General features: G+C 35.2%; 1 protein-coding gene across 1 annotated transcript in view; it reads left to right on the forward strand.

Annotated features, from left to right (window-relative positions):
- The window catches only part of nudC (nuclear distribution C, dynein complex regulator), a 287,264-nt gene extending 272,934 nt beyond the window's left edge, over positions 1 to 14,330 (forward strand). The window contains exons 4-5 of the mRNA XM_072527543.1: positions 9,086 to 9,280; positions 13,437 to 14,330. Coding sequence (XP_072383644.1) covers positions 9,086 to 9,280; positions 13,437 to 13,691 — 450 coding nt within the window. The 3' untranslated portion in view covers positions 13,692 to 14,330. The remainder of the gene's footprint in view (positions 1 to 9,085; positions 9,281 to 13,436) is intronic.
- Positions 14,331 to 14,848: the final 518 nt, after the last annotated feature.

Here is a 14,848-nt window from a genome sequence, read left to right on the forward strand (position 1 = left end):
AAAGGATATTCCGAAGAACTATTGGATGGAGGAGTGAAGGAGGAATCGGGTACCAACTGTATTATCACTGTAGACGAAATAATAGTGAGCCAACCCACAGAAGAATGGAGAAGGATGGAAAAGAACCATCCAAGCAATGAAAAATAATAAAAGTCCTGGGATAAACGGAATTTACATAGAAATGATCAAATGAGCAGGGAAAGAAATTATAGAAAAGAATTTATGAACTGTTAAAAGAAATTTGTAATAACGAAAAATCGTCAAGTAATTGGGATAAAGCCCGAATACGTAGACTATACAAGAAGAGTGCCACACACATTGAGTTTTGACAACTACTACTACTTTAGGGGCATAACACTACTAGATCATAGTATACTATACTTTTTTTTACATATTTACCTCTCCTCTGTTACTCTAGACATCATGGAAGGGCTGGTTAAGGCAAAACATCTCTTCTGATGCCTTGCTATCAACCGATTTCCATTCTTTCTCCCACACATTCATCGGGAAAACGACACCCACACGTACCACCAAAGACTTTCAACGCCCGGCCTTAGCGAGGCTGCCATCCGTCTCGCGTCTCTGTGTCTCATTTTCTCCTATATCAGACTCCGACTCGCTCGTTTTAAAATTCTGTTGCGAGTTCCCTCTCCTCTCGTTCTTTCGAAGAGAGCAGCTCCTTGATAAATTTGTGGATCTATGTCCACCTCCGTGTACAAGATACTGGGGCAAATATTAAGAAAGACACTAAATGAACGGACAGAAACCATCCTCCAACTCCAAGAATACCAAGCCGGATTTAGTAACAGATTGACAATTGATCAAATCTTTTCTCTAAAACAAATTTAGGCAACGTGTTATGTAAGTAAAGTGTCACTATATGCTCTATTTATGGTCTTCAGGCAAACTTGCGACAAAGTGGACAGAACGAAATTATATTTAGCAATGGAGCAATTGGGAATCCCGAAAAACCTGATCAGGGTGATAAAAATGACCCTAACTAACACGACATGTGAAATTGCTTCGAAAGGTAAAACTTCGGAGGAGTTTTCAATTAGTCAAGGTCTCAGACAGGGCGATTCCTTATCCACTTCATTATTCAATCTTAATGTGGAAGTTGCAGTCAAGAACAGTGGAATTAAGGGTCATCTTTAAAATGATCACCAATGTATAGCCTTCACACATAGCTTAACAATTCCAGCAAAGAGCATAAAAGAACTAAAGAGGGCACCGAAGAATATTATCAAATAAGCATTGTATGGTTTGAATATAAATGGGAAAACAAAACTAAATAAAGGGATCAAGGGAGCAACAGACAAAATAAAGAAAATCAGTTGGTAGCAAATTTAGCAGGTGATAGGGGGTAGGTATAAAATTGAAAGGTTAAAAAAACTCCAGTACCTGGCGGTGGTGATAGCTGAAGAAGGGAGAGAAAAATATGAGCTAGAAGCAAGAATAGCAAAAGGAAACAAGAAGTTAAGCAGCCTGAAATTACAAATGAAGTCAAAATATGTATCCATAAAATGCAAACTAAGAATATATAAAACAGTGATCAGTCCTAGGGTAACATACTCCTATAAAAAATAGGTACTAAATAAAAGGGGGAAAGAAAAATTACAGAAATGAGAAAGAAAAGTGCTGAGATACATCTTTAGCGGAAAAAGGACTGAATATGGATGGGAGAAAGAATTACACGAAATATTCTGACAAACGGAAAAAGGAGCGAAGACATCAGAAGAAAATGTAACGTGTAGGATATAAGCGAGTCGATACTAAATATAAAAAAAGAATGGAATATTCATATAAGTAGAAAAGAGGAGCGTGATGAAAATAGCGTGAGATAAATCATCAAACGGTAATCAATATCGTCCAACCACGCTAAAGATAGAGTGGCAACCTTCCATAAAGGTATCAATCAATCAAGCACAAGCAAAATTGCTTATAGCAAGGAAAAGAAGAAATAGAAGATGACTATAGTCAGAGCTTGTTGCGTTCTATCTCTGACCGTGCCATTAAATTTGCCGTTGACTCATCTGCATAGCTCAGGACATGATGCCTGTCGTTGCTGAATTCAGCTATCAGCCCATCCACGACCATATTTCACAATAGAGGAGATAAATTAGGTTCCGTCTGGTTCCGAGGCTTTATATCGGTTCTTTGAGCCTTGTTTTCTTTTATAATGGGTAGGATGCTAACTTGGCGCATCAACCCTCCTCTTTTATCCGGACTTGGGACCGGTCGTGGGCATGAACGCGGTTTCTGAGCTACTCAATCCACCTAGTCCTCGCGCTCATACCCCCCAGGAGCTCCAAAGATTAACACACATCTTCAATACAACAGCCAAGAACATCTAAATACCCACTACGATGTAAAATTGAAATTGATGAGAAAATAATAAAGCAGGAAGCAAGGTTTAGATATCTGGGAATACGTATAACTAATTACGGAGATGTTGAAGAAGAAGTACAACAACAAAGCTTACAAGCAAGTAAAGCTGCGAGATCTCTTAATGACACTCTGTAAGAACAAATACCTAGGACAAGATACAAAAACAAGAATCTATAAAGCAGCAATTAGACCTATATTAACATACACGGCGGAGACAAGACCTGACATATGTAAAACGAGACTACTAGATATAACAGAGATGAAAATACTCCGACGAATATCAGGGAAAAGTCTGTTGGATAGGGAAAGAAGCGAAAACATAAAAAGGGCATGCAATATAGAAGACATAAATGGATGCGTGACCAAACGGAAAGAGGAGTGAAACGAACACATTAGTAGAATGGCAGAGGATAGGATAGTACGAATAGCACGAGATAAGTCACCAAATGGACGAAGAAGTATTGGCAGAACAAGAAAAAGATGGTGCGATAATTTAAACAATTTAGGAGGCTAATATTGAAGAAGAAAAGATAAATACTTTTGCTGACACTCTATCCTCCAATAACGTTACGTATATCACACGGTTCCTCATCATGTAGTCTATCCATCTGCAGCTTGTTTCATCTATTCCTTGTAGACGAATCGCCCTTGCGACTGTCGACATAGAGTTAATGTGTTATCCAATTTCATTTCAGCTACTCTGCTGAACAAACAAAAATAAATTATTTTACGAACGTATCCTGAAACGATTATATCTCGGAAACTAAAAAAAAATCTCCCTGAAGATGAAAAACTTCCCCGCCCCTGCACAAACTAAAAGAATTCTATCAACAAAGATCAATAATATCTATAATCAATCGCTCCAGTATGCGGATGCTCTTTCTATCACAATTATCGCCTAACAAAGCTTGTAATTTACCGCAAACGGTTTTATTTCCACAACTGGTATTTTAGCTATTATTCATCCGATTGATACACTTATTGAACAATGTCGTGTCACGTCGGATTTGACCATACACACCTCACTTTGTGTCGTTTACTTATCGTATAAATATTTCTTAAGAACGAAATATTATGAAATATACCCGAACGATTATGCAAAAGCTTTAAACAATCGTCTGCATGTATATTTGTTTCATTATAACAGTTACGGAACTTTATAAATGGCTAATATTTGTTTATTGGAAGTACTAAGGTGTTTAAATGCTAGTAAGAATGTTGTGTCACACACTAGGTACTACTTGGCGAATGTCACTTTGTCTCAAAGAGATGCGCAAAGAACAGTGACTGTGCTAGGATTGAGCGAGATAGTAGTTACTGTAAAGTAAAATTCATGTACAAATTAATAATTATGTATTAAAATGATTAAAAATATTTATGAATATAATAAATCAATACTCTTTTTACAAACAATTTTTGAAACCTAAACGCTTATATATTAACGACACTGTCCACATATGTATGTACGCCCATTTTAAATTGTTTAAAAATAATTTGTCAGTCATGTCGATAAGATATATAACGATTTTTAAACATATAGAAGTATGTTTTGTGTTAAATACATTAAAACAATAATTTTCGGTCTAATAATCTTTTTAGAATGTTAATCACTTCAGTTAGAGGCCAACAAGATTGCAATTCCACAATATTCCGTTCTTTCTCTTGAAAACTTGATTTAATTGATACCCAAGAAGTTTTTAGAGGCTTATATTACGTATACAAAGCATTAAAATATAGCAAGAGTTATATATAAAATATAGTGAGAATAATGAAGATATTATAAAGAGGTTGGTGTATGTAGACAAAAGATTTAAGTAAGTTTCTGATTGTAGATCTTTATTATATCGAACTTGCCACGTTGCCCGATTTTTGCCATTTTTTACGATTTGCAATGATTTACGATTTAAAATTTATCACTTCCATTGACCGGTCGCTGTGGAATTTCCATGGGTAGAGCCTAATCTTCAAAACCTATAACATGAAATTTCGATTTTGAGTTTTGACAACAAATATGAGGCAACAATATTTGAAATATGCCTAAAAACGCTGAATGTAAACTTTCACATTACAAACGATCTTACGTCACAGGAAATGTTTCCACGAAGACGGTATTGGGTGATAATTTGTAGCTGAAGATACGTAGTTTTGAAAAACGTACTTGTCCAATCGAAAGGAAGCAGTTTTAAACGTTTTAGATAGTTTGTAACGTGAAAGTTTAAATTTGACTTTCACGGAGGAGTCAAATTTATATGCCATACAGCAGAATCCTAACAAACCACTGAATATTACACGAAGTGACATAAAGCAATTTATTGGAATTACAATATATATGGCCCTTGTTCATTTGCCCAATACAAGAGCATATTGGTCGAAAGAAATTGGCTTTGAGAAAATAAAAAGTGCTATGTCAGTCACAGGTACGAAAAAATCAGACAATTTTTACATTTCAATAATAAGGAGGATGCCGTGACAATCCAAACGACGATAGAGTTTATAAAATTAGACCAATAATTGACCACCTCAATGAAGTATTTTCAAACTGAATTCCATTGGAACAATATCTGTCTGTCGATGAGCAAATTTGTTTTACCAAAACTAGGCGCTACATGAAGCAATACCTATAAAACAACCCACATAAATGGAGTTTTAAATTTTTTGTCTTATGCAGTAGCTCTGGAAATGCGTATCGTATAGAATTATATACAGGACATGAGAATGATCAAAAAACGAGACCTGCTTTTGGACCTGACCTCGGAGCAACTGCAAATGTTGTGGTGAGGTTGGATAGAATTATTCCTAGGAAAATGATTCACAGGCTCTATTTTGACAATTATTACTCTTTTATACCTCTCCTTGTATATCTTTCCAAACAAGGTATTCACAGTTTAGGAACCGTAAGGGCTATGAATAATGAAGAAAGGGGAGCTAGTGTAGAGTTTCTTGGTACTTGCGATGGTGTGGAAATAAGTAGCTTAGTGTGGAAAGATAACAAATTAGTCACGTTTCTATCGACTTTCGCTAGCGAAGTTCCTAAAACTACTACCAAAAGATATGACAAGAAAGAAAAGAGAACAAAAGAAGTAAGTTGTCCATATCTTGTACAAGAATGCAACCGTCATATGGGCGGTGTTGATTTGTTGGACAGCAATATATGACGGAATAAAATTATTCTAAGGAGTAAAAAATGGTATTTTAGAATATACCAAGTATACTTTACAAGAATTCAGCTAAACATAGAACTGGCGTGAAGCCTAAAGTCACACACGCACAGTTTAGAAGACAACGGGCAGAAGCATTATGCAGGACAGGAGAGCGATTCGCCACTGCAAAAAGGGGAAGACCTTCAGCAAGTGAAACTGAGGAGGCGCTACAAATAAAGAAGAGAAAAGGCCCAGCACAGGTTATGCCAGTACCATTGGCCTATATGGTCCGAAAAACAAATAACGTGCAAATTTCCACAGTACAATGGTTTTAAAAACCATTCTGCAAACTTTTTTGTAACGAAACATAAAAATTCTTGCAGTGAAGGGTTAAGTATATTTTATCTCAGGCTTTTGCTAATATTTGTTTTACGTTGCATAACTGATAATATAGACCGTCCTGATATTCTGCTATAATTTGCTTTGTGAAGTGACTCAATTTCATGTTTATGATCCACGTAAAACATCTTATAGGTCACACAGAGCAAGAAGAATATGCCTTTGTAGTTTTTGTAGCCGAGTTTGTCTCGTTGACTATGAATTCTATCTGTCGGTGTGTGTCCTTCAATTTCAGCTGGTATGTTCTCAATACTTTATTATTCTTCAGTGCTTTAATGGTATTTATTATTTCCTGTCTTGTGGGATTTTAGAAAAGCATTTGACAATGTCAATCATGAACAATTGATGGATATTCTGCGAAAGACAGGCATTGACGACAAGGGCATTCGAATTATGGCAAACCTATACTGGAGTCAAACAGCAAGAGCAAAAATTGGCAACGAACTTACTGGAAGGGTGCAGATCAAAGGTGTCCGTCAGGGGTGTATCTTATCCCCATTCCTATTCAATATTTATTCCGAGGAAATATTTAACAAATGTATGGAAAATGCAAATGAGGGCATAAAAATAAAAGACGAGTTAACGAACAATATAAGATATGCCGACGACATGGTGATCCTTGTCAGTACCATAGACGAATTACAACAGGTATTGGAAAGAGTTTATTCAATTAGTGAGGAATACGGCCTGAGCCTCAATTTCAAGAAGACAAAGTGGATGCTGATAAGCAAAAAGCAACAACCTGCTCGACAATTACGGATAAGTAACATACTAATTGACCATGTAGAATCTTATGTGTATCTTGGCACCAACGTAAATGCAAATTGGGAACAGGCCACAGAAATTAAGGCGAGAATAGAACGAGCTAGATCAGCATTTAACAATATGAAAAAGCTTCTTATAAGCAGGGATTTGTCTCTTCCACTAAAACTATGTCTAGTTAAATGCTACATTTTTCCGATCTTACTGTATGGTGTGGAGGCCTGGACGCTGACAGAGACACTCACGAGATAACTAGAAGCATTCGAAATGTGGGTGTACTGACGCATTCTTCGTATATCCTGGACCGAACATGTCACAAACATAGAGGTACTCCAAAGAATCGGAAAGGAGAAAGAAATCGTGAGCACAGTGAAACAAAGAAAGCTTGAATATTTAGGCCATATATTGAGACACGATAAGTACCGTCTACTGCAATTGATTGTCCAGGGGAAAGTAGACAGTAAGCGAGGGCCAGGCAGGAGAAGACACTCCTGCGGAAGTGGTTCGGGCTCACATCGGTCGAACTATTCAGAAGCGCCGCAAACAAGATCAGAATTGCCATGTTGATAGCCAACGTTCGCAACGGACAGGGCACTTGAAGAAGAAGAAGTGTGATTGGAAGGCTGCATGACAAGTGTATACAAGCCTTAATTTCATAGACAATGATCTAGACAATTAATTCATTACTCTAGTTCTGATCTTCTGGTATCTGTATTTTTAAGTATTTGCTCTCTTAATAGATCCTTGAAATAGTTTTTCGAGCCTGCTTTTATTGCTGCGTCATCACTGATAATTTTTTTCTTTACTATTTCTAAAAAGATTAGTGCGTGTTTTATATTCCTCTCCGAGTGGTTTCAGGAGTCGTATATGCTCCTCTAGTGTCACTCTAATTGAAATCTTCCTTCATTTTTAGTATTTGATCGATTTTGTATCTCCTCCTCTTTCTTCTGCATATTTTTCTGCTTTTTTCGTTCTTCTTTAAAGTTTTTGCGCCTTTCTCATGTTCTTCTTTGAGTATACTTTACATTCTTCATCAAACCAAAGCTCCTTCTTTTGCTGTTTTAATTCCTATCACTCTTTAACCGGTTTCCCATGTTAACTTCTTAGTCTTATTCTTGTATTGTTTCTTCCCTCTCTTCTAGGAGTTCTCTATTAAATTATTCTCGCAATCGATCATGAATGAACATTGTAAACCACCATATTTACCTTAAAATAGTTTACACAGCCTTAAAAATGTATCCATGTTCATGATCGTACTATAAATAGATAATCCAACTACATTAATTGCCTTTTTCAATATTTTCAATATCAATTAACAGCATATTTGTACAATTACAACGAACAACCGAAGTCCAATAATGTACCCGGTTGGGTTCTTCATATGGCTTCACCTTTACCGGCCCTAACCTTGCCCGATCCCATTTGGAAGATCGCCTCTTAAAAAACTAAGGTTAAAAACACTTTCACGTGCTTGGGCAACAGCGACAATTTTGTATCACAGTCTGATTCCGGTCCAATATATTTTAAGAATTACAGAAAGATCTAAGATTGTGATTGTTCAATTTTTTCTTCGCCAATTTATTTTAAAAAAAAACTTGTGTTCGGTAGCTATAAATTTAATTGTTGGTATTTGTTATATATTTCAATTTGATCGTGTTTCTTTAATGGTATTAGAAATTAATCGATTTTTTATTGACGTATGTATATTAGATTGATTTTGAAGAAAGGAGACTAATCAAGCTGATTGAAATATTGACGTAAATGTGGTATATATGTTCCGGAAAGGAAATTATAATGGATTTTTGACGTATCTTTTAAAATTAGGTTTATATATTATCTTACACCGGAAAATATATTAATATAAATAAGTACTCCAGTCGTCAGAGACCAAAACGACACTGAACTTAATCATACGATCAAGCTTAATTTTGCTAAAAGTGTCGATACAGCTTTATACAAACTGATTTCATTTGGGAAAATGCGAAAATTGAATAATAAATCTGCATTCCCTTACCTTTAGAACGCATTTTGGTTTTTGTCGATAGAACACTCGGATCAAAAGATATCGAATTTTTACCGTCGAGCTGATAAAAATTTTATTAAAAAAATTTATTTCTCGCGCGTAACGGACATTCAAAATTGCCGGTCGCTCCGTGCGTTATTTTTTAGAGAACGGTTCATTTTATATGAAAAGTGCTAATAAACATTTATATTCCAAATTGTCACAGCTACATTTCTTGATTAAAACATTGTTTTCTACAGCGTACAGATTCTTAGTAAATTGATGTTTTCTTTTTTTCACTTTTGAAAGATTTCTCAAATTTCTTCAAACTTCTTTAAGATATCTCAAATTTTTTATAATTTGTTCATGTACTCACGTGTTTTTTTCTTTTCAGTTAAAAATTCCCCTCAAAGTAAACTTCAGGGTAAAGCAGAAAGATCTCGTAGTAAATATGACGAAGAAGCACTTGACGTGTGGTATCAAAGGCCAACCGCCTATCATAAACGACGATTTTCCACATGAAATCAAATTAGAAGAGTCGTCTTGGGTGATCGAAGACGGAAAAGACCTATTATTTACATTTGAAAAGGTGCGTATGTAAAAAGTGCTTTGAGAATCATTATTATTATTAAGCCGTTTGAAAAATATATTTTCTTTGTTAATTGTTTTCGAGCGTTGGCAATATAGTCCTTTTATTACAAGTCAATTTGTTTTTGTTTTTTGGAATAGTACTTTTCAATTTAGCTTGCCATTATTACCTAAATATATATACCAATTCTTACCTAAATATTTGTTATGCTGAGTTGTTGATTTGTCTATGTTATTTGAGAACACTGGACAGCTCTGCTCTTTTCCACTAGTTTACTGTACTTACTTGTCTAGTTTTGACAAATCAAATCTTGACCCGTTTCCAATCGAGGGTAGATAAGTTTATCTGACGGATCTTGCAGCGCGCCACATTTGCATTTGTTATTTGAGTCATCAGATAATATGTACTCCGACTGGCCGGCAATTTAGAGTTCTTCGCGCTAAATAGATGAGGTTTTTCATTTGACAAGACATGTTCTTTTTCGTGAGTCTTGTAGATGAATTGAACTGGTTGATGATCAAGAAGTTTATGTGATGGCCCTTAATTTGCTTCTTTCATTCTAAATTTCTAACATCTTGTCTTCTGATATCAGGTAGAACGATCTTCTTCATCTTAATTTAATAAGAATACTGTAATCTCTGGCACCTAGTAAGCCTTTGTACCAAAACCTTGTTTTATTTTATTAGACTTCCAATAAGTCCTGTTGCCTTAACAAAGGTTAACAGTTTCCTCATTGATAGTTTAAGAATTTCTTCTTGTTCCAGCCTCAGATGACCAATAAATTTCCGCCTTATATCACTCAACATATTACAATTGCATAGGATGTGTATGGTAGTCTCTTCTTCCATTTCTCATTTTATGTACCATGGTTCATTCACCTTACCCATTTTGTAGTGTTTTCTTAAACGACAATGTCCAATCACCATTTCGGTGACCGTTTCAATCTTTCGTTTATTGAGGTTCATCAAATTATCCAAAAGTGTTTTATTGATATTCTTGATTATTTTCCTAGTCTGGATTTGCCCATGAGTGGCTCTCTATTTTTTCTGATGATTCCTTATCAGATATTTTGGAACTTCGTTTCTTGTAGCAACACAATGGAACTGGGTCTACAAAGGTTTCTCTCGAGCCTTTTTTGCCAACAAATCGTCTCGTTCATTTTCATGCACCCCTTCATGATTCGGCACCAATATTAAAGACACTTTATTGATTGTACCATGTTGTTAAGGAGATCTTTGCAGTTCCTCATAGGTTATGATTTGGTGAGAGGTTTGTTTACGGTCAGAATAGTAGCTTGACTATCTATATAAATATTGATTCTCTTTGCTTTTGGCTCTCCATTCAGGATTTCACCAATGCAAGCTACCAAAGCAAAAACTTCAGCCTGGAACACAGTTGTATGTTGACCTATGTTGTAAGATTTGTTATAAATACATGTTTGCCCAAAGACTCCAGAACTATAGGCAGTTTTAGATCCATCAGTGAACCATACTTAGTCCCCATTAATGTTTGCGACCTCTAGATAGAATAATTGTGTTATTCTTCTCAGTGAAGATTATTTCTGATGTCATCATATCTGAGTTCGTGTGAAAGATGAGTTTCTTAAGTATAGGCCAGTGGTATTTGTATGACTAATCAATAATTCAGCCTCCATGTATTGTTTGCTTAAAATCTCAGGATGGCCATAAAGGATACCGCCGAAATATATAAATCTAGCTAGTAGAGATCTGTAATAGCCTTTAAATATGCCGTTCTTATATCACGCAAGGCTCCTATCATATTTAGAAGCGCTTGTCTTTCTAGGATGGTGAGAGAAGTCACACAAGATTGCAAAGCCATCTTTTTCCACAAAAGTATTAAACCGTATGTAACTGAATAGATTATCTTTGGTTTCAACCCCCAGTTGTTACCTATAACTCGTCTGCAGTTCCAGATGAGTCGCGTAACCCGGTTTGATTATATTGTTGATATGACTCTTCCAATTAAATTTGGAATCCAGGGTTACCCCTAGACACTTGACCTCATAGTTTCTTTCTAGTTGCTCCCCAAATAATTTCAACTCACTTAGTCCAGTACAATTCCAGAAGAATTTACAGAGAGGTTATCTTTCAAACACCAATTATGTATTTAATCTGTAATAAAGGGCATATCGCATCTGATCGGCAACAGTGCTGGGAAATTTCTTCCTAGCTACTATTACAGTATCGTCTGAGAAATCCTGGACCCATATTCCTTGGCTGCCGAACTCATGAATCAGGTTGTCGACAACAATATTCCATAATTTTGATGACAATACACCCCTTGATGACACCTCGGGTTGATGGCACGTTTATACGTATCTGTGAATATTTTTCTGCTTGAAGCATCTGAATAATCTACTTAGTAAATTAGAGCTTAGTAATAAGTATTAGGGTCAGACAATATTACTTATTAACACTATAGAGAATAATCACACAAGGGTCGTATAAAATCCTAGTATTTAGTGGGCCATCCCATATACAGTCCTTACTTGGTACCGTGTGATTTTTTTTATTCTCGAGAATCAAAAACAAACTACAAGGTAAACATTTTAAGACGCCCCTTGAAATGGTCGAATGATACAAAAATTTTATTTCTGAAATACAGTCAAAGCTCCTTATTCGCGTTTTCTTGATTAGTGGCCAAGATTTCTTTATTCGCGGGTCGAATCGGTACATCGGTACATACATATACCTAAATAAAAAGCATTCGATATCCTTTGCCAACGAGTCTAGTGGACTAATAAAAAAATAAAATTGACTTTATTACAATAACAACTAGATTGTGTTTTCAACAGCTATTATTGTTGTTTGTTTGGTTCGGAGATTCCTTTCAGGTAAGCCGCTTTTGTCGCGGTCGATATTTTTGAGACTAAGAAAACAAAGAGAATGTTTTAGGTAAAATAAACTTATTACTCAAAACATAAAGTATTAAATTCTGCCACAATTGGTTCCGTCATTCGCTAAGAGTCGTATTGTGTGTTTTATTGTTTTATTTTTCCATTCGTTACAAAAATTCTGATCGAATCTTAATTTATAATGTCGACTAAAAATAAAACAAAAAACGAGGTTGGATGCGAAAAAATCAGTGTTACCACTTAAAGTGAAAATAGACTTGCTTGATCGTTTATGCCTTGAAGAGTCGTTTGTAGCTATATTATGTTCATTCAACGAATCAACTGTAAGATCGATAAAAAATCCGAAGAAAAAATAAGATCGCCGATGTAGCTTCATCTTCACTGTCAGCAAAAATTATTCGTGATCTAGCAACAGAAAAAATGGAAGTGGCGTTGTCATTATGAATCGAAAACTGCCACCAATAAAGGTGCCTCTGAGTTGTCCAATGGTCCGGGAGAAGGCAAAACTCAAAATTGCATAGTATGTATTAAAGTCGTTGGAGAAGCTGCATCTGCAGGCACTGCAGGATATACACCTGCACCTATACACCTTAACCAGTATTTAATGCAGACGAAACTGCACTGTTTTGGAAGCAAATTCCAAATAAAACATTCATTTCTAAAAGCGGAAAGTCTGTCCCTGGATTTAAGGTAGCTAAGGATGGAGTTACACTACTGTTTTGCTTTAATGCATCTGGAGATTGTGTTATTAAACCATTGATGCTTTATAGATCTGTAAATCCTCGTGCGTTAAAAAATCAAAACCAGGGGACATGCCAGTGTTTTGGCGTGCTAATAAGAAAGCATGGGTTACAAGGGCTATTTTTTGTTTGTAAACTGTTTTGTTTGTAAATTGTTTTGTTTCTGAAGTTGAAACTTATTTGAATGTAAAGAATTTATAGTTTAAAGCAGTTTAGTTTTGGACAATGCACTAGGTCATTCTCGCGGATTTGAAACTATGCATCCAAATATAAAATTGACATTTTTACTCCCCAATACGGTGGATTTGCTTCAATATATGGACCAAGGAATATTCCAGGTCTTTAAGCTCTATTATATTAGACGAATCTTCGAACCGCGAATAAAGAGCTTCTACTGTACATATTTCGGACTGGCATAATAAATGCTTCTAATATTTGTATTTTTCATTCGAATATTTTGAATTTTTTTGAACGAATATTTTCATTCTAATATTTGTACAAAAGTTTAACTGTACGCCTAATTTATGTATTCATTTTCTAGGTAAACAAAATGAATTGGTGGAGTCAAATAGTCAAATCCGATCCAGAAATCAGCACAAAGAAGATCAATCCAGAGCCATCCAAACTTAGCGATCTCGACGGAGAGACCCGTGGAATGGTGGAGAAAATGATGTACGACCAGCGCCAAAAAGAAATGGGCCTACCTACCAGCGACGAACAAAAGAAACAAGACGTTATTAAGAAGTTCATGGAGCAACATCCGGAAATGGATTTCACACAATGCAAATTTAACTAGACGATTAGAAAATTTTGCAGTTCATTTTTGCTCTTGTGTACATGAACCTTTTCTGTAAACTATTCTATTTCATCATTTACTATATCAACTCTTTCTGGTGTCTGATTAAGCTACTGTATTTCATCCTGAAGCTTCACAATATTCTTTATATACTAAGCTTACCTACCACATTATTTTTGCAATTTGCTCATTAGATAAAAACCAGATCTTGTATTCTTTTTTATATTTTCCTCTATATACTGCGCTTCGCTACCACATTCTTTTTGTAATTTGCTCCTTAGATAACGAAAAGCAGATCTTGTATCTTTTTTTTTTATTTTATTTCTGTATTATGTCTATTTAATTTTTTTGGATACATTTTCTAACTGTCCATGGTATTTGTAAATATGGGCGACATCTGTTGCACAATTACGCAGACTTAGAAGTTTTCTGTCTTACCAGATTTTGCTGCCATCTATTGACAAAACTGGTACCATTCTATCCATCTTTAGTCCACAAAAATTGTTGTTTTCATTTATTTGGTTATTACACCTTGGTAATAATTATATTTTTACGACATAAAGAGCCGCTTAACACTTGTATTATTTTTAAATTCTTTTCTGTAACTGAATTTTAATAAAAAATTACACCGTTAATAAATACTTATTATTTATTTCGTCACCGATTAGTTTTTTATATAGAGTAAGAATAACACTATAAATAATTCAGTATAGTATTTTAAGTGTGTTTTGTTTGAATGACTTGTTTTGCTACAACTATCAGTAACTTCTTGAGAAGAAAGAGAAAAGCTAGTCTGGTACTGTGACTCAGAAACATAACTGCTAGATTATTAAGAAAAGAAAAAAGTTTACCTGAAATACATGTCAACCAAAACACAAGAGGCGTACCATAATTACAAGACAATTAGAAACAAACATGCTCTTGTAAGAAAAATAAAAAATTATCACTGGGAACACTTTTCGATAGAAATGGAATATGATTTTTACGGTATGCAAAAGGAAATATGGCGCTTCATAAGAGGTTAGAGAACGGAGGTAAAGGAACCAATAGAACCAAACCAAAACACATACAAAAGGATACGTGGATTGACTACCTAAAAAAGCTATATGCAGAGACGACGATAAAACCGGAAACACCAGAAATTACTATAAATGTAC

The sequence above is a fragment of the Diabrotica undecimpunctata genome, chromosome 3 (assembly GCF_040954645.1).
Source record: "Diabrotica undecimpunctata isolate CICGRU chromosome 3, icDiaUnde3, whole genome shotgun sequence".
Classification (NCBI taxonomy): domain Eukaryota; kingdom Metazoa; phylum Arthropoda; class Insecta; order Coleoptera; family Chrysomelidae; genus Diabrotica; species Diabrotica undecimpunctata.